At 45.5% G+C, this 26925-nt stretch overlaps 1 protein-coding gene across 1 annotated transcript in view; it reads left to right on the top strand.

Moving 5' to 3' along the window:
* The window catches only part of TTLL7 (tubulin tyrosine ligase like 7), a 925222-nt gene that overhangs the window by 431044 nt on the left and 467253 nt on the right, over window positions 1-26925 (top strand). Inside the window, exons 13-15 of the mRNA XM_085600119.1 lie at window positions 10590-10737; window positions 13372-13445; window positions 22223-22358. Coding sequence (XP_085456245.1) covers window positions 10590-10737; window positions 13372-13445; window positions 22223-22358 — 358 coding nt within the window. The remainder of the gene's footprint in view (window positions 1-10589; window positions 10738-13371; window positions 13446-22222; window positions 22359-26925) is intronic.

Here is a 26925-nt window from a genome sequence, read left to right on the forward strand (position 1 = left end):
GAGGAGGCTGCCAAGGTTGTGGGCCTTGGGCTTGGAGCTTGCACAGGCACGTGGCGGGCCCTGTTTGACACACACCAGTGTCGGCAGGTGAGCAGTGTGGCCTGGTTGCGCAGGGGTGGCCAAGACGGGTCTAAGGACCTGCGGCCTGGGGTGCAGCAGACACACAGGATCGCAGGCACCGCCGCTCACGGCGTCGGCCTCGTGGCGGGCTGGAAGGCGCCACCCTGGCAGTTACATTGGCTATTCCGGAAGAGAACAACGCCCAGAGCAACGGGCTTTTATTCACACCCCTACTCTGGCCTGGCGTACGCCGGGCCAGCTCACGCTTACAGGGGGGGACGTAACAAGCTACATTTCCGCAAACTTCCCTACTGCCTGGGGTAACATGGTTGCGTCCACAGTTCTCTACACTCCAAACACCAGCAGTATATGTCGACATGGGCATATCTGTGGTCTGCATACTGCAGTGTGGCCAGCACATCCACGTCACACTTGGCACTGTGTACATTCTCATTCATGTGTCACTTGCCTCCTTCGCACATGCCTGGTTCCCACGTCTCCCCACATTCTGCTATTGTGTGGCTGAGTTGGCATGCCATTGATGGCTTGTGTACATGGCTAGCCCAGGTTACCACAGTAAGTTGTGCTGCCGTGTCTGGTAGGTGGGCATGTTGTTTGGCATGTTGTATGTGAGTTTGTAACGTGTGCATTCCCAGAGTTGTGCGTTGCATGATTGTGGAGTTGAGGTGTGTGGTGTGTTCATTTGGTACTTACCAATGAGCAATGCATTCCCATAGGTGCCAGCCTCCAAGCGGTGGTTGATGATGGATTGTCGAAAGATGAAGGAATCATGCACACTGCCTGGGTAGTTGGTGACGACATTGGTGAAGAGTCCCAGGTGGTCCACTACTGCCTGCACATTGATGGAATGCATGTGCTTCCTGTTGCGGTATTTGGGTGCGGTGGCAGCAGGGGGCACGAGGAGTACATGTGTGCAGTAGATTGCCCCCAACACATGCGGAAATCCAGCTATGGCGTAGAAGCCTTTCTTGCTCTCCAGCTGTTCCTGCGCAGTGAGTGGGAAGTGAGTGGTACTGTATTACCAGGCTGATGATGGCATCCAAGACAGGTGTGAGGAACTTGGCTAGGGCTGGCTGTGAGACTCCTCCGACTCTGGCAGTTGTTGGTTTGGAGGTCCCAGAGGCCAACAGGTGCAGCACAGCCAGCAGCTTTGTCTGCAGAGGGATGTTGGTTGTCCGCTGTGTTGGTACCGTCAGCCTGTGGGCAATGATGGTCAGGATGCGTCGGATGGTTGTCCTTTTGAGCCTGTAGTGGGCAATGACATCCTCTGGTGTTAGGTCTATGAGGCTGGTGCTTTTTCTGAAGGTCCCCTGTCTTTGTCTGCGCTGCCTCTGTGGTAGTCCAGGGGGTGGGGGGGGCGGGCCTGGGGGTGGTGGCGGTGGGTGTTGTGGCCCTCTTGGGTGTCCGAGCTGCATGATCAGTAGCTCCATGGCATCTGTTGTTCTTCAGGTGTGACTCTGGGCTGGGCTCCCTTTTCTGGTGCAGGTTGTCGTCCGACTTAACACCAGGTAAGAGCAGGTGTTAAATCCCTGCTGCTAACACGCCTTATCGCATGTTTTGTGATCATATCACCTATCTGGCTGGTTGTTGAGAATGTTGCGAAGTGGTGTTGTCGTGGCTTTTTGCACTGGAACGCCTACTCTGCATCTCATTAGCGTTAGTTGCCGGTGTCATCCGTGGCAATGTATTTTGCGGCTGCTATCGTAGGAAAACTGGTGATATCGGCTGTTAGCACCTGCTTGTGAATAGGGCGATAAATTTATCACCACTTTGGCTGCGATGAAGTGCCAATAACTCGGCGATAAGTCCTTGAGAATATGCCTCATAGGTTCTTTCTAGGGGCATAGCTATAGTTATTGCAGCAGGTGCAGTCCACCATGGCCTAGAGGTCGGAGGGGCTCAATGGGCCACAATTATAGCTGTTTTGGACTACCAAATTAGGGGATACGAGCTCAATTTCATTATCTGCATTTGGGTCCATGGAACCCATGCTGTGCCAAAGCTAATCCGGCAGCATTGGGCCTTACAATGCGTTCTAATAGGAACCAATTTTTCTTTGGGAACCTCTAGAAACTACTGGATTTCAAAGCAAAAGCTCTGCTGGTGGCAGGGACAGATAAGGTGGAGCAGCCAACACTGTCCACGGTGGTAAAATGCTTTGCACATTCAGCAGATGGACTTGAATGGAATTCTCTACCGAGTTCCTAACCGGTTTAGGCTTCTTAGAGTTTCGGAGACATGGTCAACTTTTCAACAGATAGTTAAGTTGTACCATTGCATTCTGTACTGATTTGGCAATCTGCAGTGTAATAATTAAAATAATTTACCTTTGCCAGGATGAGAGGAGCAATGACAGATGCAAGGAACATTTTTTGGAGAAAGGGGAGGGCACTTATTAGAAGATGCAGAACATGTCAACTGGAATTGCCCACTCCATTTATTTGGGCAGTCATTTAGAAATCATGGCACAGGAAAATAGCCAGACTATTCACCTTCGGAACAGGTTCCAGGGCTGTACCTAAGATGATTGTCGACAGATTAGTCCCGTCATGATCTTTTCCATAGAGTAATCACTATTTCTGCCTTACAGGAGATTAACTTTAAGAAATTGTGGGCCATTCACCATTTAGCTCCAGCAGACAGTTGTGGAAATAGAGCAGAACGTCAGGGGCATGGTGGTCCAGTTGTGTGATAAACTGCAGATCTTCTACATAGCAAAACATTGAATGTTCGAAGTAGTGAATATGCCTGAAGAGAGTGCAAACACACAAATTAAAGTACATCAGTGACAGAGGATCCCCAGAGAACCCCTAAAAAGATAAGAGCGGTCAAACTCTGCTTGATAGAGGCAGGGCACTAATCAGGTTTGGATCCAGATTTAATATGCATCCTACTGTGCGCTTGTAGGGGTCACAGTGGGGTGTTTTGTTTGTTAATACTGGCATCAACCGTTAATGTCTTTTTAAGCACAAAGACAAGGCTGAACCATCCTCTTCAACCTCTCTCTGTGATAATGCTGATGCCTAGACTAGTGCTCTGAAATAACGTTCAGGAGGCAAGTAGTACAGAGCTATACTTCCTGTCTAACTTAGAATAATCAAAGTGAGAACAGGTGGCATACATAGAACGTGCTAGTTCCTTACCTATAGGTATATTTCCATTGCTGGGGCATTATGTTCTTATAACCACTACACACTATGCTGTTATCACTATAACATGAGTGTGGATAAAACTAAAATAGCTGATTTTTATCAGAGGAGTGACTTACGGAGTCATCACAAATCCTTCTAGGGAGTGACTTGTGAAGTCTTCACAATTTCTTAATGATCTCTTCTACTTAACCCTTATAAACCCCTTTAACTTATGGAACAACTTTAACGCTATATTGGTAAACAAGGGCATTGCATGCCATCCATTCACACTCTGAAAGCGTTGCTGGAATTTGAACTGATCTAAAAAACAATGTAACACAAATAACAAACAGAAGGAATGCCAGCAGACTGTGCTGTGCACCTACACATTTAGCAATTTTGACCGCATTGTGAGAGGCTGTGTAACTGAAGCCACACCTCTGAGTGTGTGTGTTGCATGTCGCTGGTTGTTATTTTATCCAAAGTGAAAGATGGAGAATATGAGAAAGGCTGACCTCTTAGGCAGGTTTAGGGCCACAGACTACATTGAACTTCATTACAGCCCTGTTGAGGGTCCCCCTGAACTTCTTGTGTTATACTCATACAAACACCCCTTATTGATACTCTAAATGGTTCCTATTCAATGGTCAGGCCATGGCAGTAGCTACATTCTCCTTGGAAAGCTGTGTGATCATGGTTCGGAGTACCATTCTATCTGGTGAGTCAAGCAAAGCTTTGGGTTGCGGATGACACATTGGCATTTCTCTTATAAGTACCCCAAAGCGAACACCAACATCACCGTTAATAGGTTATGATCCAATAGTGTTTTACTCAAATATTCAAAGTAAAGAATCTCACTCTATAAATTTGGGTGGCTCATAAACAGGCTGATTCTTGTATGAAACATGTACATATTACTGAGAATGCATTGTGTGCCAAATGCCAGATAACTTCTAGAGAATGTGGTTGTAATGTAGGCAGCTTGAGTGCTGGCAGTGATCTTTCCGTATCGCTGTTCGGAACATGGTTAAATTCACCTCCCCAAAGCATTGTGCAGCCCAGGTCATTAAGGATCAATCAAGCCACTGAGTCAAGATTCCTGTATGTATGCTCTCCAAACTAATAAATCGACTAAACCATTTGCCATCTAATGTTGTCTGTCTACCATCCCTAGCACTTACATGTTTGACCGGGTCTATCCCTGTAAGTTTACTTCTAGTATTAGTGCCAAATAATTGCCTCTCCATCTATGGTGCAATTTCTCTATTACATTCTTGATGAGGTGTGTCTCCTGAAGAAATGCAATTATAATACCTCATCTGTTGATGTAAGTGTGAATTCTTTGTTGTTTTATCAGTGTTAAGCCCACGCACATTCCATGATAACACATCATGCTTGTGTGTACCAACCAAGGATAATTATTTTGGAACCAAGGACAAAGAATATCGCTCATTTATTGGGAAGGAACTAGGGCAAGACCTTGCTCCCGCACCGCTAAATGATGTACCTTTGATTGCTGCTTTGTGGCTCACGGAGTTGCTTCCCCACTACTATATGTCTGGCAATACTTAGTAATTTACATTGACCAAACAAAATCCCCAGCTGTTTTCCACTCAGAGCCTAGTGAAGCCAATCTAAAGTGGAATGAGAAACTTCCTATACTAGGTAAAGTATTGGGGTGGAGTCTGGTCTTGGTTAGTTTTCCGTGCCTTCCACAGACATCCAGCTAGAATCACAATTCCACAATGCATGTGCTCTTAGGGCTTGTTTCTCCATCCACCCTTTTGGTACCTTCATACAATGAAGACAACCTACAGCCACTAGGTTTTACAATGAAGGTGAGTGGACCCTTCAGGTACACACTTTGATATTACCCAGTTCTGCAATGCTTATTCCCCCGAGAGCTACTGTACACATTCAGATCAGTATATATCTGGAAGGAGCAACACCAGTATATTCAGGATTCAGTCTCATCTGCTGTCTTTGGCGTAACTTTTGGCAGCACAGAGTCATCCTTTTCAGCTTCCTCCTCATACGTTCCTATCTGCTTAGAGTTTGGGTTCAAGTCAGAGTCCCATCCCTTTGATCATACCTGATCCCATTGACTGACAGTGTTTAGTACTTCTTTTTGTTTAGTTGCAATCTTTTCCGCTGTCTGTCTGGAGGACCTCGCTCATCAATCAGTTTTTTTCATATTTGACCTTCGCGGTCTTTGAGGCAGAGGCTCTGGGACCTTTTTGCCACAGTTCGGTACCCACTGGTTAGACTAGTCCCATGCCTCGTTGGGTTCAGAGAAGAAGAGCATTATGTCATCCAGTGTGACTTTTAAAATTGCAGGAAAAATCAACATGTATTTAACATCAAGCTAGCAAAGTTGCGGCTTTACTTCCATGTAGAAGCATCTTTTATTTTGGACAGGTGCAGTATAGTCATGAAAAATGAAGATTCTTTGATTTTCCATAATTAATAAGCTCATCTTTCGGGATGATTCCAGGATAACACCTCTGTTGTGGTTATTGAATAACCGGACCACTTTCAAACGTAGGGGTGCACCAGACACAGACAATGCTGCAGGCAACCTATGATGAAATGCTGTGATCTTGCCAGTATCCAAAATTCAAGGAAGGTGGCCATATTACAGCTTTCCACTCATTCAGGTAGACCCATAATTCTTATATTTGTTGCAACGGGATCTCCCCTCCGTATCTTGCGTTCTGGTTTTCCACACAGAGGCTTTCTTTGCATGTTAGACATCTGGTGACAGATTTCTTTTATTGCAGACTGAAGGACATCAAGGATTTTTTTCTTGTCTGAGATCCTTTCAGCGATATTCTGCTGATCAGCTCGTAGTAGGTTGAGGCCTATGGCCAATGCGTACATTTTGTGCACCAGTACTTCCTTGGCTATTGTCCAGTTTGTCCGGTCCTGCCATTGTATCTTCAGCTAGTGGATAGTCATCACTACCAGCTCCTTTGGAATTTGGAAGCCTGTCCTTGTCTATTTTTGTTCTTCTTTTAATGACCCCGCCTATTTGAACCAATGTGAATAGCTGGGCCTCCTCCCCGGTAAAAGATTTGTTCAAGGCCGCCCTGTCCTCAAAGCAATGTCTCTTTAGGGCCTCTCAGGCTCATCTGCAGTCAGATGATCATCCTGGTCTCCCTGCTACACTCTTCAGCACTCAGGAGAGAGGCACACATGGTCAAGCAGCTCCGCCAAAATCTTCTGATGTCTAACTTCTCTGGGTCTTTATCTGCACTTGCGGTTTGGCACTGTGGACATCCTGTTTGACCAACTCCCAAGGCACAGAGGCCATTACAGAGCACTCCCCTCATGCTCAGGGATGCCCGCATTCTAACAGAGGGTTGTGCTGACCCAAAGTCCTCAGACAGTGAACATCACTCTATTTTGTAGTCTAAATGAGAAATCTCACTTCTCTGATGTTTCGGGTACTTGCCCTTATCCCCACCTCTCCAGGCCAAGGTCCACCAGTCCACATGCAATCCCCTGCTATATGGAGCTGCCAGTAATGCCCAATGACACTCAGTCAAAGCCACAGATTTATCCATACCAGACTGTGCAGCTCCTGGCCACAATCTTGGACCAACTGTGGCTCCACTCTGGCCACTTTTCTGATCTCCTTCACAGTCCCCTCCCTTCTCTGACCTCTGACTAGCAGAAACAGTCAGTAGATGAGGTTATTCAGCATAGCTCCCGGCTGCTCAGGGGGATTTTCTTCTGCAGCCCAAGCCAGGCCACACACTACCCAGTTGCCATCTCGATTCAAACACAGCCCTGCACCCGCAACTCTTCAGATCTCTTCCAGAGCCCATTCATCCTTCAGAGATGGCCAGCGAACATCAGGAAGCCATCAGGAACATTCCTTTGGGTTTCAGTATTGAAATCAGGGGCCAATGGGTCACTATTCTGCCTATGCTTTGTGGAGTTTGGCGAGCCGTTTCAGAGCATGCTGGCTCAATTGTTTTAGGCCACACCCTTCGCTACCGTAGTCTTTAATGTGCCCATTATAGCAAGCCTTTTTCCAGATAAAACAACAGTTTCTTCTGGGCGGTTTGGACTATTTTTATAAGGGATTTATTATATTGGTTGCTCCTTGGAAATAAATTCAAACTTTAATTTATATTCCACGTTCTTTATCACTGATCCAATGATGCAGTTGAAGGCTTCAAGAACTAAAGGCACCGCAGAGGGCACCACTGCACTTCGCACTGCAACCCTGTTCTCATCAACAATGCCGCCCGATGCCGCCACCGAGCCGCTGCTTGCATCGTGAGGTGTGGGCCCCCCACTCTGCACTGCCTCACTTCACACTAGCGCCTTGGTATCCCCGACAATGGCGCAACGCCGTCACTGATGCCACTGCCTGCACAGTTACCTATGGACAGCCTTTGTGGAGAACACGGAGCACTGTCCTGCTTTGCACCGCAGCCGTGGTCTCAACACCATCGCCGCTCCAAGCTGACATTGATGCTGCTGCCTGCATCGTGGTTTGGGGGCACCACTTGTAGGTTACTCAATGCACCGCCCCGTCCCACACCGCAGCATTTGCCCACCGATGCCAGTGCCATCACCTCCAGATTGTCAACCAACACCGCTGCCTGCACCGTGACCTGTGGGCCCTGCACAATGCATTGCCCTATCTTGCACCACAGCCTTGGGTCTACCGACGACAGTGCTTCAGCAACGACGACACCGCTGCATGCACCGTGACCTGTCAGCACCACAATGAGCACCTCTCCTCTGTGCACCGCAGCCCTGGTCTTACCGACGCCACTGGACAACCATCACCGAGCCGCTGCCTGCACCGCGACCTGAGGGCGCTGCACGTCTCACCACTCCACTTCACACCACAGCCCCAATGCCTGCTGACACTGGCGCTCCTGACTTCAAACTCACAGAGTTTGACCTGCAACACATGTGATTTCAAGGGCCCAACAACTCCTGCACCCACTCCCGGAACTGATGCCTGCCGACGCCCCTCCTCTTGACCTCACCACAAGGTCTGACGTCCTGCATCTCCAAAGATACTATTTTACGGGTCTCCCCGACACCGTAGCTGGCCCGCGACACTGCGACCAGCTGGAACTGTTGGATTTGTTTGTTCACAATGCTGTGATAGCCTTGGAACTGTATATAAAGGCCATTTTTGCTTTATTGTTATTGTGGATTACTGTTTGTTTGAGTTTTATCGTTTTGGTCTTGTTTTACACAGATAAATATTGGATATTTTCCTAAAAGTGGTGTAGTCTCCTTTTGTAGTGTTTTCACCGTATTACTGTTTGTTTTATCCAAATGCTTTAGAAATTACCTCTGAGATAAGCCTGACTGCTCGTGCCAAGCTACCAAGGGGGTGAGCAAGGGCTGTTTTAGACATATAATCTCATTATCCTAACAAGAGTGGTGGATTCTGCCTGGCTTAGGTGCATAACACTAGCCCACCAGAAAATCAATTTCTAACAATAAATGACATATTAAATTTACTTATAAGCAGTGGCGGCTCGCCGACGGAGTGCTGCGGGGTGATGGGGTGGGGCGGGGAGGGGCAGGTTGGGGGGTTGTAGAGTCGGACATACGACAGACTGGAGTAAGGTAAGTAATTAAATCAATAAAATAATATACCTTGCACGCGCAGCATCGCCAACTCGGCGATGCAACGCACGCAAGGTAAATTGTTTTATTTATTTAATTACTTATCTTACTCCTGTCCATCGTATGTCAGATTCCACTACCCCCCACCCTGCCCCTCCCATGCCCCACCCACCACCCCGCCTCACCGCCCCGCAGCACACCCTCGGCGAGCTGCCACTGCTTATAAGTACCTAGTAATGTGCACTACAGGTGCCCAGGGCCTCTAAATTAAATGCTACTATTGGGCCTGCAGCACTGCCTGCGCCACTCACTTAAGAAGCCCTTTAACACATGTCTCAGGCCTGCCACTGCGGAGCCTGTGTGCGCCGTTTACACTGCCATGTCATTTGTCATTTAAATTCCCTTGCCAAGAGTTAAACTCCCCATTCTATTACATATAAGTCACCCCTAAGGTAGGCCCTAGGTAGCCCATAGGGCAGAGTGCTTTGTAATTAAAAGGTAGGACATACACTTTTAAGTTTTACATGTCCTGGTAGTGAAAAAGTCCCAAATTAATTTTGTACTACTGTGAGGCCTACCCCTCCCATAGGTTAACATTGGGGGAATCCTTGTTACATCTAATAAGTGTAATTCCTAATTGGAAGAACATGGAGCTGTAATGTTTAGTACCTATGGAATTGTAATGATAAATCATTTATAATGGTAAGGTCGAATTTATTATTACAAGTTTAAAAATGCCACTTTTAGAAGGATGGCATTTTTCTGCTTTTAGCCCTGTGTGCCTGTAGTCTGTCTTCGGGTATTACTGCAATGCTCAGTTATTGGAGAAAAGGCAAGAACCCTGAACCTAAACATTTGCAAATATAATTCCCCCTCCAAATCCTGAAAATCAAATACTGTTGCCCCATGCTACTGGTAAAATGCTGTCAATTGTGGCTTTTAATGATACTGGTTCATATTACACAGTTACCCATTCTACATTCTCTCTCTCTCTCTTTCTCTCTCTCTCTCTCTCTCGCTCTCTCTCTCTCTCTCTCTATCTCTCTCTCTCTCTCTCTCTCTCTCTCTCTCTCTCCCTCTCTCTCCCCTCATACTCTCTCCCCACCATACTTACTTTCAGGGGCCTTCAGCCAGCACTAATTTTCCTTCCTCTTCTGCACACTCCGGCAATTACCAGAAATGGCGGGTACAATTGGGCCTGCTTTTCAGCAGTGTTAACTTTATTGTATGGAATACATGTGCTTTTTTTCTGACCATATGATGTGTTACAGTTTAACGTATTTTCCATGATGTAAGGTCATGATTTTTCCTTGGGACATTCCGGCAAAGAGTAAATTAGATTCTTAACAACACCTATCCACTTCTGAAGAAATCCCTTGGTAGTCAAATAAAAGTCCTCTGTAGCAAAGAAAAGGACACAGCAGGCAACACACTATAGAAACTGGAAGCTTTGTAACCATAACAAACCAGTTGGTTGTGATTAAACTTATATTCTTCTAAATTAAAGTACATTTCTGTACTATAAGGCTTTTAAAGAGAAAAATATTAATTGGATAGTGACAGTATATATGTAACATGAGTAGTATAGTTTTTGAGTTCAAACTGAGCACATTCATGTTAGCAGAGATGCCCACTGTCTTACCGATAAATGAAAACCAGGGTGTGCCAGTGGGGTAAAGGTTCCACAATTGTGTAATCTTGTATTCAGATGAATTAGTCAACATTTCATTATTTTATATGTGACCAACAAAAATTATGTTCTGCTTCTAGGTCAAGTGATAAGAAGAGAAACCTTGCTCAACAAAAAGCCCAAGCTCAGAAGAGACTGTATGGCCAAGGATCAATGAAGAGGCTCTCACCGGCTTCGACTGACTGGGAGAAACAACGTCACACACTTGAGAGGAGGAAAGAGGAACTGGTACTGAGGCATTTGATCAATATATTTCTGCGCCATTCTACTTCCTCCTCATTAACTGTGATGGTTTAATATTTTAAGAATAACTAATCATTATTTTTGTATATTTAAAAAAAGTATTATAGCATTTACAATAGCCACATTAAATTAGGGTCAAAAGCACATCTGCCTGCAATACCAATACTGAAGCCTTAGATGGTAGGTAAAATGTAGTCCTGAAGGGAGGTGTAGTAGCTGTCTTGACTGTAGAATTTAGATTTGTTGCAGTCTTCACAGAAGAGAAGAGCGCAACCTCAAATTGGTCGTCAAATTGCCAAAATGCCAGCGGAAGTGACATTACATATTTTGGCCTTAATGACAGTACAGGAAGCATTGCCATATGATCCTTTGGCTCTTATTTTTTCCAGTCATGACCTTAACTATGATGATATCACAATAATTGATATTACTGGAGTTACATAATACCGTCATGATTAATGTCACTTCACAATATGAACAAACAATTGTTTTAGATACCACCTATAATTTAGTGCTCACTTGATCTTTGACAATTCTGTGATGTAATACTTGTCAGCATTGTAGTGAGGGAGCGAAGCAAAAAAAACAGGCCTCTACTAGGGGTTTTCTCCCACCAAGAAAATTTGGAAGAGTGTGGTTCTATAGTGCATTTTAAAGCACAATGTTTACATAAATGGACTAAAATGTCATAGTCTCTGAAATGGCACTCATTGTTTTTTTTAATCCTTTCATGATATGCCAAGCCAATGAAGCCTAATATTCCCTAGGAGTATATCCCGTTTTTCCAAAATGTGCTATAGATGGCACCATATGTCTACAATTAGTTACATTGTGCCAGGGCTAGCATTTTGTCATGGGTGCACCATTGTGACAATAATTACCTCCAGTGTGCCAGTGCCCATATTTTTGTCACAGGTGTCTGTCATGCTAAGATTTGCCTCAAGTAAGACAGCCTCAACATTTTACCATGGGTCTCTCTATAAGACAACAAGGAAATTCAGTGTACCAGGGCCAACAACAGATTTGCAAGCATAACAAAACATTCTCACTTACTCTCTTTTGTTCACTCACACACATGGTCTCTTGCATAGATTCACTCACACCCACAAACACATGCACAGCATACATTTAAAAGCCTTTTTACATACCTTAGCTGCCACTAATGGTCCGTACCAGCGAATTGTGCTCCATTATTTACTACACCAATAATGAATAATAGAATATTGTTCAATATTAGCATAGCAAACCTTGGACAGGAAATAAAGAGTTTGGTGTCACACCTGTGCACTTGGCACTGATTTTGCCATCTCTAATGCCAGGGGTCGAAAAGGCAGTGCATGGAGTCACAAGAACAAGTCAGTTGTGGCCCTTGGTGACCCCTTATTGACGTCCATGAGCCTCAAGGTACCGTAGCTAGTTAAGATGAAACATACAGAGGATGGCTGTGGACTGGAGCTTTCAAGAAAAAACTAAATGAGGGGGAGTTTGCATGTTTATTTGCTGAAAACGTTTCTCAGATATGTTAGGTTACCAGTATCTGTATAGCACACTTGCACAATCTGCATGTTTCCATGGTGCTTCTAGAATCCGGGATCCATTTACATTGCTTACCAGAATAAAGATGATCTCTTGTTATTGTGTTTGGTCTACACAATTAAGCATTTGTTCATTTCTCAGTATGAGGATACTGTCGTATTGATAGGTACATTAACTGATTACACAGCATTAATGTATTGTAGTGAATATGAGGGTGAGGAAGTTTAAAGCTAATTTGCTTTGAATTGATTTCGGTGATTTGATATGTATGTTAGTGAGATGTGTTATTGGGGTGGCAACGTTTAGCCAGCGGTATGGCACTGGAGCTGTGCTTTGTGCATGATAAAGCACTATCCTTTAGTAGACAAATGCATATAGGAGCTGTAATTTTACTTTGTGAGGGTTTTAAGGATTCATTTATGTATCTGAAAAAACATTGGGTTTTGTGTGTAATCTATGTGACAAATTGAAGAAACAAATTAACTCCCAATTTCCTAATTATGAAGTGCCACAATATTAACAGAATCAAAGCTATACATTTGCTCTGGAAATTGCTGAACTTTGACTGAGACCATTGACGTGGGATCACCCTGGTTATATCAATGGATCATACATTCACTGATCATACACGATGGGTTCTGTCATGTTTCAGTTGTTCTTTTTACAGATACTTTCTTTAAAAGGTTTATATTTCTATGTTTTTAAGTTTTTTTTAACCCTTTCTGTATTCTCTCAGTTATTTTCTTCCCTAATTACCCAGTGGAGACGCCTGACTACCTTTGTCATTTTTATAATTAGAAATTTATCTAGCTGTTCCCTATGATTCTGTTGTGCCCTCAAACCTTCATACATCACACAATCTCTTTTCTGCACCTCATGCACTCGTGTTTGATGTTATCATTGTTTATCTCTTGGTTCTGCAAGGCAGAGATTTCTAAGTAATGTTTTGCAATGCAATTAAACAATATCACCAAGCTCTATGGAAAGCAATTGCACAATACACCAGTGCTAAAGAATGACAGAATTAAAGGTATAATCAAGTTTGATAGTTGTCAAGAAATTGTTTTATATCTTGTCTTTTAGAAAGAAAGCCTTGTACAAGTCCGTAAGCAACTATCAAGAGAGGACTATGAAAACAGACATATGGGGAACTACAGGTAATAATACTTCATCTTTTTGTTTCATTTTATATTCTTTTTTGGTATTTCCTGTTGTGTTTTCATGTCATGCATATGGTGACCATATGGCTCCATATCTGAAAGACCATTGTAGCACTGCCTTTCTTTCATCATTGATCGTAAAATGGAAGTTGGCCAAAAAGCTTGATTGAAGTGAACCGAGCTGACAACTTCCGAAATGCATTTTTTGTTTCAAATTAAATCCCAAACTGAAAAACGTGACATTCTGGGACTAGGAGGCTTTCTGTCCTACTGTATAAGGCATTTTATTTAGTATCATGCTACACAACCATAGTTATCTGTGATTAAGTGGAATAGTATATTGCAAACTTATTTTCAAAGTACTGTAAGACCATCTTTTGAATACATTTGATTTATACATTGGGCAAACATTGATAATCATTGAAACCATACAACCTAAAGAGAAGGGATTAGTCTAATGAATGGCTTTTGCCCACGGCATGCATCAAATTACCACTTTAGCATAACTGCTGAAGATCAAAAGTGAATTATAATTCATAGCACCTAAACAGTTGTGTTCTGTGACATCTACATCAATATATTATACTTTAACTCTCTAGGCACTTCATATCTAGTTCACAGTTCAACAATTATTCTGTGACCTAAAATTCTGGTATAGTCACTGGTCAACTTGCTTTACTATAGATGAAGATGTAGACTGGTATTTTTAAATATAAGTTTTGATTTATATCTGTAATTCTATTTAATCCTTGACATTCTAGCTTGTAAACCCCGGATAACTGAGAATCCATTGATCAAACATACATAACAGAGTAGAGAGCACTAACTTAAGCCACAGTCTCTTGAAATCAAAGCATTTGTAGCAATTTTTCATCTCAAACAAAAGTGTCTATCACCTCCTGTGTCTCTGATTTCAGGAGCCATCAACGCAGTTCTTGGAATACCTGCGATACTAGGAATTAGCATTTTAGTTCATTTAGACTATGTATCTCTCCATTATTCACCTGGCTTTCAGACACACCTGAAATACAGAAAGTTCTCCCTCAATTACAAAGATAGTCACGTTTGCCCATTAAAAAGAATCTCCTAGGATCCATCTTTGCCTCCTAGAAATTGCAATTCCTTGTATTTAAATGTCTCCTAAAAAAAACTGTGAGTAGTCTCCTGTTCTGAAGAAAGTTGACTGTGCACATTCATAAAATTGAAAACAGTTGTAAAACTTCCTTGACAATCTGTTCTTGCATAGCCAACAATATATCAAAAGTTGTACAAGTTCAAGAACGCAGTCAGATATATCCTGTGGCTGGTTGCAAGAGGCGTGGTACTAATCTAGTTTAAGTTGCTGTGTTAATGTGATTACTGTAAACAGTTGTGTAAATACTGAAATTATGCACCAAGCCTGTTCTCATCTCTCACCATACTGTTGTGTTCAAACTATGTTGAACAAATATGGATATATTATGAGAGTAATAGAGCAATCTGTGTGCTTATTGTTTTGGAAGATGTTGATCCTCTCTCAAGCACCAATATCTTTTCTGTATCACGGTTACATTACACTATTTTGAGATCAATAATATTGACTGCAATACAGTTGCTTCCACTATATTGTTCTAACCACTGCATCATAGACTAATTATAAAGTTATAATTTTTACCTCCACACCACCACAGCGAAGGGTATGAACATAATTAGTAATATTACCTACACATGTTCTTACCTAAACTTAAACTGCAACGTATTGGTTGACTTGTTTTGTGGATTTTTTTATTATTACCATGCCTTATAATAAATAAAATACAGTTAGAGGATACCCTTTCTTATTAATGAAATAGTTAATCCATGGCATTTATTTGTTCTTTAAGAGCCATAGAGTGATTTATGTTCTGTCCTCAATACCATCTCATTATACATTTTAAAGAAAACATTATTTTCCGATAAGAATATTGCAGATTCAATGAAAATACCAGATTATTCTTGTGCTTTCTGAAGCTAGGCTTCACGGAGGACTAATAAGGCATTGGTTGAAACGAAGGGAACCATTGTTTAAGTTAAATGAGTGCTGCATGTGCAGACCCTTTGAAAGTATGCATGACCAAAGGACATGTGGAGGGGACATGCAGCTGTGGGGTGAGAGCTCATATCTGAGGAAGAGCGTGACACCCACTTGTGCAAACCAAGAGGTCTACACTGTCTACCCTGAAGAAATAAATTGTGACATGGCTAGAGGAGGAATGCAATCAGAGAGAAAGAGGCAGAGCTATAGGAGAGCTGGGATACTGCATCTCCTCTTCACCAACTCTCTTGTACTTCCCCATCCCTCAACATCTGCCCACCCCATTAACTGCAAGAAGCTCCCTGATGTCTCATTTCTCAATGAACCAGCTCCAAGCGGGTCTGCATGAAGTTTATTGTAATCTCTGTTGAACTGTGGGTGACACCATTTATGATCCTTGCCTAGATCTTGGTACAAAGACCACAAAGTCATTTGATCATCTACAGTCACATCTTGCTGACGAGCAGATGGAGAGCATGTGTCTTAACTCCTGGACTGCAAAAATGTCTTGCTGAGTCTATCACCCCAGTTGTGGGCATCATCGGGCCATTCTATACCGCCCACACATCCCATATGCTTGCACCTAGTGGAGGGAGTTTGTGGGCCACACATCAACTTGAATTCTGGAGTGGAGGTGTGAATATTTCAAATTGGAGGTGATGGACAGCAATGTAGGAATTCTTCAACTCCTGGTGTGTGAGGGATGTCCCATCATCAGACTGGCTTCAAGCCTTGCGGGGCCTGTCACAGGCTGATGTCAGTCACGGGCCCGCTCCTCATATGCCATTGGTGTCTGGAGCGCGACCACGACCTGAAGTCGTGTTCTGACTGCCGGGCCATGAATCCTAAGTCTTTGCGGGAGCGGTCCCGAAAGCTCTTGGAGGTCCGGGGGTCAGCTCCACTTAGCTTCTTGTCTTGTTTTAGGGGAAGGTCTCTAGACCGGTTGCGGAGACCCCACAACTCATCCCATTCCAAGTCTTCGAAGTCCTCGGGTAAGTCGAAGCTCAAGAAGAAGGCGAAGAAGCACCGGCACTCTTTGCTTTCTCACCATCGGTCGGCTGACGCGGCACGGGAATCAGAGCGTCGTTGCTCTAAGGCTTTGTCTCCGGTGCCTGATTCAGGGACAACACTGTGCCTCCCCCCGTTTCCGGGAGTCAGGGCGTTCTCGCCCAACTTCATACATATTACAAAACCCTCCACTGTATCTTTGGGCAGCCTGCCTCCGCTAGCATATTTTGGGCCCCATGGAGCGGTTCTGGGGCGCTGGGTCTTTGATGGCGGCTGCTCCAGCCCGGCACCGGAGGGCCCCCGATGATCCAGGCCTGGATCCAGATCGACACCAGTCGATGTTTATCAGCCGTCCTTGCACTGGTCCTGGCGTCGGCTGTGCCTCCGGCCGACGCCGTCCTCATCCTCATCCATGAGATGAACATGGAGCCGGACCGCCATCAACCGACGTCGAACCTGATGGTGGAGGGTACTTTTGTTCCCCTGTTCCAGGAGTTCTCTAACACCCAGAGGGTGGTGATGAGGACTGGGAGGGGTCATTAGACCATTTATTAGATCAGCTTGAAGAGCCAGACTGGAGAGAAAACCTGGGTGATGGCAGTGGCCTGGACACTTCTCCAGACCTTGCCATGCTTTCTCCCCCTACAGTGGCTACTGAGGAGGGGTGTGGTGGTGCGAAGGGCAGCCGAATCCTTGGGCCTAGAGCTCCCTTCAGTGGCGGTCAGGTCTAACCTCCTGACAGGTGCTTCACTCTGCGGCGACCTCCTCTGAACCCCTCCTGCCCTTCAACGAGGCCCCCCCTGATTTCCAACTGAGCACCTGGTCCAAGCCAAGCACAGGGGCTTCTGTGGAACGGACGATTACCTGCCGCCACCACTCGTCCTGGGGCAACCTCATTTTCCTCACCCAACACCCTACCCCCGTGAGCTTGGTGGTCCAAGCCTCTTCCTCCAAGGGCACATTCCCTGCTGCTCCCCCAGACAGGGAATCCAATAAGCTGGATTATCTTGGGAAGCGCGTGTTCTCTTCACGTGTTCTCTTCCTCCAGCTTGGCACTGTGGTCCGTAAATACCGTGTGCCTCTTGGGCCAATCCTCTCATACAATCTGGGATACGCTTGTGCAAGTGCTGTCTCAGTGCCCAGAGGAGGCCCTGGTCGTTCTCTCCCAAGAGGTGGTAAATGGGAGAGATGCAGCTAAATTCACGATTCAACTTGGACTGGATACTACCGACTCCCTGGGCAGAATGATTGCCACGTCATTAGCCCTGCGGCATTATGCCTGGTTGAGAACATCTGCTTTTCACAGGATGTCCAAGCAACCTTTCTGGACTTTCCCTTCGATGTCTGTTGCCTTTTTGGTGATATGGCAGACTCGGCACTGGAGCGCATCAAGGATTCTTGAGCTGCGGCAACATCCTTGGGCCTCGCTGCATCTTCCTGTCCACCGCAATATGCCTTTTTCCCCTTTCATGACTATGGAAGGGGCACCCCACCTCATCCGGACCAGTCTAGCCTCTGGCTCTTGTGAGTCTGGGAGCAAGCGTGTGCGGGCCAGTCCCCCCCCCCCCCCCCCGCAGCAGCCTCCAAACCTTCCTAGTCTGACCTTTCAGGGTCATTAACAGCCAGTGGGTGGCAGGATTTACCATCATCTCCCCCACAGGCAATCCAATCACGTCAGACAGGTGGGTTGTGTAGATGGTCCAATGGGGCTCCTCCCTCCCCTTCAAGACTACTCCTTCCCCCATGCCCCCGTCTTTCGGTCACATGTCAGAGGATCATTTGGAGCTTCTCCGCCAGGAAGTTTCCACTCTCTTGGCCAACGGCGCTATCAAGAAGGTCCCTACGCGAGAAGTGGGTCGTGGTTGCTATTCACGCTACTTTCTGGTGCCCTAGAAGGACAAAGGCCTGCATCCTATCCTAGACCTCAGGGCCCTCAACCGCTTCCTCTGGAAGGAGAAGTTCAAAATGCTCACGTTGGCTCAGGTCCTATCTGCACTCGACCCTGGAGACTGGGTGGTGACATTGGACTTGCCAGGCGCCTATTTCTATATCCCCGTCCTGCCCGCCCACAGACGCCACCTACAGTTCACGGTAGGCCACAAGCTTTTTCAGTTCACTGTGCTACCCTTTGGCCTTACCAGTACCCCTCGGGTGTTCATCAAGGTGATGGCAGTGGTCGCAGCTCATCTGCGCAGATCAGGGGTTCCAGTCTTCCCCTATCTCGACGACAGGCTGTTGAAGGCAGGCATGCCCCAGGCTGTCGTCTTCCACCTCCAGACTACGGCTGACCTCCTGCACTCACTGGGGTTCACTGTAAATGTGCAAAGTCACACCTGACTCCCTCTCAGTCGCAACCTTTCATTGGAGCGGTACTGGACACGGTGCAGTTTCGGGTCTATCCTCCCGAGTAGTAAGTCTGGAATATTCGGGCTATGATACCGATGTTTCAGCCTCTATTCGGTAAAAACGACCCTGAGGCTGCTGGGCCTCATACCATCCTGCATCCTGCTGGTGGATCATGCCAGGTGGCATATGCGGACCCTGCAGTGGGACCTGAAGGTCCAGTGGGCGAAGCATCAGGGGAATATTTCTGACCACGTCCACATCTCGGAGGGAACTGCACAACAACTGCAGTGGTGGTTAAGGGACCAGGATTGGGTCAGAGGCAGATCCCTCTCAGAGCAGTCTAATCTCCAGCGGAGTCCGTGTTCCATATCAACCTGTTGGAGCTTCAGGCAATTCGCCTGACACTGAAGGCATTCCTTCCCTCCCTCAAGGGGAAAGTAGTGCAAGTGTTCTCAGACAACACCACTGCCATGTGGTACTGCAATAAACAGGGCAGGGTAGGGACGTGGACCCTATGTCAAGAGTCTCTTCTCCTTTGGACATGCCTGGAACATCAGGGCATGACCCTGGTGGTTCAACACCTAGCAGGTTCTCTGAATGCCAGGGCGGACGAACTCCGACGTTGGTGCCTGGTGGATCACGAATGGCTTCATCACTCAGAGGTGGTGCAAGGTCTCTTTCAGCGGTGGAGAGAGCCTTGGTTAGATCTGTTCACCACTGCAGACAATGCACAATGTCAACAGTTCTGCATGTTAGAGTTTCCAAGTTGGCACTCGCTCGTCGACACTTTTCGCCGTGACTGGAACTGCGGCCTCCTCTACGCCTTTCCGCCTGTACCACTGCCACCCGAGTGCTGAAGAAGATCAAGCGCGACTGGGCCCGAGTCATTCTGGTGGCTCCGGACTGGGCACGAAGAGTCTGGTACCCTGAGCTTCTGAGCAAGGAATTCGATCCTCCGATCAGACTTCCCCTTCATGAGGATCTTCTGTTGCAGCAACAGGGAACGGTTTCCACTCGAACCTGTCCTGCCTCTACCTCCTTGTGTGGAGATTGAGCGGCAACAGTTGACAGCTTTTGACCTTCCATCCGAAGTCTGTAACATCATCTTGGCAGCCAGGTGTCCCTCCACTAAGATGGCATATGCCCGTCGATGGAACAAGTTTGTGGCATGGTGCACAGCAAAGGCTGTGGATCCCCTCTCTGCCCCTCTTTCTAAGTTTCTCTTGTTCATTCTTTCTATGGCTCAGCAGGGCTCTGCTCTGGGCACTCTAAAAGGCTATCTAGCAGCCATTTCTGCTTTCCTTCGGCTACCAGATCAGCCCTCTTTATTCAAGTCCCCTAGGGTAAATAGATTCTTTAAGGGCATTATTCATCTTTTCCCCCATCTCCTTTCTTTATTCCCCAGTGGGATTTGAATCTTGTCTTGACATAACTTATGTGCGCTCCTTTCGAGCCTCTTCACAACTGTCCTCTCAGGCTTCTCTCTCTGAAAACTGTCTTTCTTTTTGCCACCACCTCTGCTCGAAGAGTGAGTTAGCTTCAGGCTCTTTCGTCTAAACCCCTTTCTTCTCTGTGCATCCAGACAAAGTTATGATCAGGACGAGACCCTTGTTCCTTTCTAAAGTAGTTACACCTTTTCACATAGGACAAAGTATTACTCTGCCAACCTTTTTCCCACCTCCGCACCCTTCCAAGGAGGAGGAGAGACTCCACCGTCTGGACCCAAAACGTGTGCTGTCTTTCTATCTGGACCGCACTAAAGATTTCCGGGTGGACGATCAACTCCTCGTTGGCTATGCGGGTGCCAAGAAAGGCCGGACTGTCCAAAAGCGTACTATCTCCCAATGGGTTGTCATATGTATAAAAATGTGTTAGGTTTTAGCGAAAAAGGAGCCTTCAGTGGGGCTGCGTGCTCATTCCACTAGGGCTACGGCAGCAACTACTGCATTGTCACGCGGAGTCTTACTCCTTCACATCTGCCCGGTGACAACGTGGGCATCTATGCACACATTCAGCAGACATTACTGCCTGTACAGGAAAGTGCGGATAGACAGCTATTTTGCCCTTTCTGTTCTCCAGGACTTTCTAGTGTCAACTTGGTTCGCAGACCATGCTCCGTGGATTGTATTGCTGGGATATCTATTCTAAGGTAAGGAATCTATAACTAACTTTCTCTTTCAGATGTAAAAGTTACTTACGTTCGGTAATGATGTATCTGCAAGAGACATAGTTTAGTTATAGATTCTTTACCACCCCACCCATCCTCACTGCTCTGTGAACTGACTTCTAGGGATAGGGACTCCCTTACAAGGCCCTAGTTGTGGCGCACCAGTGGTCAGTGTCTTTCATGACATGGCTTCTGGCATGGAAAGTCGTGTCAGAACTGACGTCATCCCGGCGACCGCGATGCTGACGATGGATGCGGAGTCGACCGACGCCACCTACTGATGTGCAGGGGTACTGCTAAGAAAAATTCTCCAGATCCAGTCTGACGCTTGGGGATAATTTTAAGGCAAGGAATCTATATCTAAGCTATGTCTCTTACAGATACATCATTACCGAAGTAACTTTTACATCAGGCAGTCTGCCCTAAATATGGAGGGTAGTGTGATGTCACCTCTCTGATGGCCATCCCTAAGTCAGGCCGTTAGATTAAGGTTTCCATTGAAGGAACCAATTGGGGTACGACTGACGTAAAGCTTATGGCTCTCTCACTTACAATAGAGTTTGGTGGACAGTGTCCATGACGTTTGGGACAGAGTGCCCCCCTATGTGCTATACTCTGAATCAGGCCCTACGTCAGCTGTGTCCTGTAACCTACAATTGCCTTTTTAGACCCCCAAAACAGACACAAGAAATCATGATATAAGCATGATGCTCATGCTCCCCACTTAGCAATTTGCTGAGTTGTCCTCCTTTCCAATATGAATGAAGTAGAAGCAGGATCTTTCTCTTCCTTCCCGGCCTCCCATCGTTGAATAAAATACTCACAATCTTCCTCTTCACCTCTTCACCTGCCATGAGGTGTTTCAATCCGCTCTGCACTAAATGTAGGGCATGTCTTAGTAGTCACTGATGCTGTATTTTGGCCTGAGAGTGAGTATCCAAGAAGCAGGCAGCGTCATGCACCCTGAGACTGTAGAGGTCACGGGGTAACATGAACATCCACGCAGAACACTATAATACACAATTGGTGGCTATCAGCTCTGGGATTAAGAATGGATTCTACAGCTTTCCTAACTAACATTCAAGGGAGAAATCGGCATTTTCACACGTGAAACATTTCTGGTTCGTGATGTTGTTAATTGCATCTATGCATGCCCATTGTGTACCCTTTCCTCTAAGGCCTGCTGTTCTTTTCCCACAGGCGAATTTATCCCCCGGATGATAAGTTCCTCCTGGAAAAATATGAGCGTTTGTTAGCAACGGCTTTCCAGACCTTCTTAGCCGGGAGAGCAGCCTCACTGCAGCGGGAGATGAACAACCCCTTGAAAAGAATGAAGGTGCTGGCTTTGCGCATTCCTCAAATAAGTCACTGATGAGACAGCTTTCGGAAGAATGTTACATTATTTTAACATCCTCATGAGAGGAACCTGTTTGATTTCAGAATTGTTCTTATATGCATGCTGTAAGAATGACAACAATTTTATCCTGAGAAAACATGTTTAACGGCGTATGGGCAGCAAGGGTCTCCGATTTTCTTGCAAAACCACCTTCTGGTTGTTTGGGGCATGTTTATAGCAAACTCTCAGTGCAATGGCCCTTGCAACCTGGTGGAAGCCCCTCCTGCCCAGCAAAAAACGATGTATACTGTATACAGTTGAAGAATGTCGTTTTTGGGGTATTGGACTCCACGTGTCAAATTAGACTTCTGTTCCTTCTATGCAATACCTCTCACAGATATCTGTCCTACTTGCGCTGTACTCAGATATTATAGACATTCCCATTTTCATTGCTTATGGGCATACGGCCCCAATGAAACATGCGCTTAGGCAAGAGCTCCAGGGGACTTCTTGCATATGTGCCAACTGGGATATAACCCATACTTAGCATTCCGCCAACCACCCCCTCAAGGGCACCCCTTAGTACAGAGGTCTTCAAACTTTTGTAGGTTGAGCCCCCCAACTCAATTTTGTTAGATGTTGAGCCCCCCACCACCTGACAGAAATTTCTGGAACCTGGTACACTACATAATCGACCGTCACATGCATATCCCGGGCCTTATCCAGCAAATAATGTTCAACACAATAAGAGTGTTTAGTAAAGTGCAGGTTTGTGAGTGGGTGTGGTGAAATGACAGAGGCTTATTACACAGCTAAAAACATAATTTTCCAAGATAAAATGTGCACAAATTGTTTTTACTTGGATGCTTTGTTTTACATATGACAGACTGTTTTTCGCCACAGAGACAGTCAATCTGTGGATGGATTTTTGCTATTGCCATTCTCAGGTTTATTTATTTTATTTAATGCGTTTTTATATAGCGCGGACTTTACCCGAAGGTGTCAGAGCACTTCACAATAGGAACAGTGATGATACATGAGGAGAAAAATTACAAGTGAGCATGTTACAAAAGCAAACGTTACTTTACACGAGGCAAAGGCAATAGTGACAATTGTGCAAGTATCAAGAGCTAACAGAACTCCACATCCAGTCTTGAACGGTACTTAGTCTTTAATACGACAAGTGCTGAGAACCCAATCTCACATAAATAGGACGAGCTGAAAGGCAAGAGAGTTTTGATAGCAGTTTCTCTCAAAGCTGAATGTTCTGCAGACATTTTCATCCAAAACAGGGACTATAAGGGAAACAGTGTTGTCAGATTTTTCGAGCACTCTCTTGCTCAGAGCTGGTACACGAGAAACAAATCTTCTCTAGAAATCATTAACAAACGTTTTAGGCAGCATTATATTGGGACCATTGCCCACCAACCTGTTATGGACCGGAAATTTACATTTACATTTACAAGTCCACTGAGAGGGTGTTGAACGAACACCTAATTGAGAATTCCTTAGTGGTACAATAAGTTGCTTGCCCGAAGCAGTGGGAGTTAAGGACATGTCGGGCTTATGTTTAAAAAAAATAGAACTAATAATGAATGAATGATGTTGTCTATTTTACTTCAGAGCAATGTTGTCTGACAGATTTCGTGGTGGCAGGGACATGTTGGATTTTGGGTGCCCTCGGCGAAAACTATTTTGGGGGCCTCTGTTCAATACAGCTTTGAGTTTAAATGATTTACTTTCAGCTCTGCCATTCCCTCTTTAGCCAGGCTACTAATGGTGCACAGGCACTATGGTCGAATTTCTAAAAGCGTTTACATCTAATATTCAGAGATAGTTATGGGTTTTCCCTGTTGTAACAAAGCAGCAGCCCACTAATTTTACAGCAAATAATATCTGTGATATCCTCCAATTTCTCATATGTGAGGACCCGCTTGGATCTAAAATAAACTTTTTTATGGTTGATGCATGAAACAAACACATTTCTCTGCAAATAGTAATAGACTCCTTACATCAATCACATTAAAAAGAAATGAAACAAAACGGTATTTAAAAGAATCTGTTTAGGAATTATTCCAGGCCATCAGGGCAAAAACAGAGCTGTCTCTATCAAGGGGCCCCCTGGAAGGCTGGATTGCAGTACATGTAAATGTGTCCTTTTGTAATTTAGGACGAAAACCATGATGGGGCATGACCTGCCCATACTCGTGTACAGGGGCGCAACTAGACCTGAACTTCGGGTGGGGGCTAACACTCCCAGACAAGGCTGGCCCTAGCACTTGTTGCACACAGTGCAACAGTCTTTTTTGGTGCCCCTCCCACATTTCCTCCTTCTCCATGAATTTCCTCACTACTACTCACCAACTATCCACCTCATCTCTCTATAGCACCTTTCTGGCAAACATTTCATTTTTTTATAGCGCTACTCATTGTTTACTCACACTCAGTTCAATGATCTGCATGGTACACGTTCTTTTTAGCAGGCACATTAAACCTCTGCACTGTGTGGGTGGCAGGAGTGCTCATATGAGTGCACGGTGAGCCATGCGACAGTGTGAGAGTAGGGTAAGAGGAGTAACTGCAGGGTGAGTGAGGTGACCATATGAATTTGGGTGTGGATGTATGTGCAGGATGGGACGAATGAATGTATGGTTAGTGGTGGGCTTATTTGAGTGAGATTGCAGATTGAGCAGTGAGGGGGACAGGTGAGTGAAGTGTCCCATGAGTGCAGTTTGAGTAGTGTGCTCGTGTGACTGTAGGGTGAGGTACACGGTGAACAGCGCAAGAGCATTGTGAGTGCAGAGTGATCACTGTGAGTGCAGAGTGAGCGGTGTGCTCATGTGACCACAGGGTAAGTGGAAGAAGAACGGTGTGAGTTCATGGTGAGAGGCATAAGTGCAGTGTGGTCACTGTGAGTGCAGGGTGAGCGGGTGAATGGTGTCAGTGCATCGGGATCAGTGTGAGTGCATTGTGATCGCTATGAGTGCAGGGTGAGCGTGAAAGTGAAGGGCGAGAATGAGGAGCGAGTTGTCAGAATGCAAGGTGCATTCCCAGACACTTTAAGTGACTCAGAATGTTATTGACGGCAGTGTAGGGTTTCAAATGTGTTAAACTATTGCTATTATGGCAGTAATCAGGGATCAGGGTGGAGGAAATAAATAATGTGCTGATCTTGCAACAAACCCCCAGTCTTGTGATTTGGGTTGCCAGCTCATTATTTTGATGTCCCAGGCGGTACAAAAATAAGTAGTCACCAAAAGCTGTATTGTCAGTACTTGTCTGTGCATACTTTGAACAGCAAATAAAAATAGAAATAACTTTTACTTGTGTTCTAGGGCTGCCTGAATAAACCATGACTGATAATAAAAGGGAACAAAGACAAAAAAGTAACATTTCAAATTAATACATGCTTCTTTATTATATCCATATTTAGTGTCAAGACAAGCAGTTTGGAGGCTGTTTAAACTACACATGGCTGGCTGGCATTTTGCGCGCCTGCCTGTGTAATTTTAAAATAAACTTTGTCTCCTTTCTGGGAAGAGATAACCCTCCCAGGAGGGGGTTAATTCATATAGCTGAAGTGTTTCAGCTGCAGTGGTAGGCAGGACTCTCCTCTGCTTAAACTGAAAGCAAACAAACAGACTATCATTTTAGCTGCAGTGGGAGGCAAGGAGTCTCCTCTGCTATGATATTGAATGCGAAGGAACCGGACTGTCTGTTCGTTTGCTTTCGGTTTTAGCAGAGGAGACTTCCTGCCTCTCACTGCAGCTGAAGCATTTAAATTCCGTGAATTAACCCCCTCCTGGGACAGTTAACATAACAAAAGCATGGGCAGGTCGTGCCCCATCAATTTTTCCTCCCTCCCCCCTCCAAACATACGGGAGTTCTCCAAGAAGACTTGCGACAATGCTGGGAACAAAGGTAAGATTAGAGTGGAGTGCGCGCCCCCCTTAGGATGGTGTCACGCCCCACAGATTGAAGAACTCTGCCTTAGTAGGATGCATGATTGGTCTTCTGATCTGACCTTGACACCCTTCCTGTTTTTTGAAGGGATTCATGGCCTGTTTCTTGATGAGGGTGCATAAGAGCAGGCGCTGACGATGCAGTTGGAGACATGTTAGGATCACACATAGTGACACGACAAACTGATACTTGAAGGGAGCTTAGTGAGTGCCATCTAGTACTGCACCCACCTATAGGTCCTGATGGCGCCATTGCGTGCTCAGGATACCCCATGCACACTATCAGAGATAGGACCCCTATGCTCAGTCTCTCTGCCCTACACATTCTCCTGCACAGGCGCAAACTTTAACAGCATGTGCACATGTGGCTGCTTTTTCTCGTCGATGGAGTGCATTGGCCCAGAACTGTGCATGGCGCACCCAGTATGATTGATGGAAACTCAGGGCAAATAATGCTACATTTCAGTTTTTTTTGTGGATTCAAGGTTATGTATTCAAAGTATTCTCTGATCTCTGTTTTAAGAAAACAAGGTTTTAATAATCTGAGAGATACATTAAATATGTTCTTTTTTCTGGCAGGAGAGGAGGTAACTACCCATTTGGGC

This window comes from Triturus cristatus, chromosome 4_2 (assembly GCF_964204655.1).
Source record: "Triturus cristatus chromosome 4_2, aTriCri1.1, whole genome shotgun sequence".
In the NCBI taxonomy this organism is placed as follows: Eukaryota; Metazoa; Chordata; class Amphibia; order Caudata; family Salamandridae; genus Triturus; species Triturus cristatus.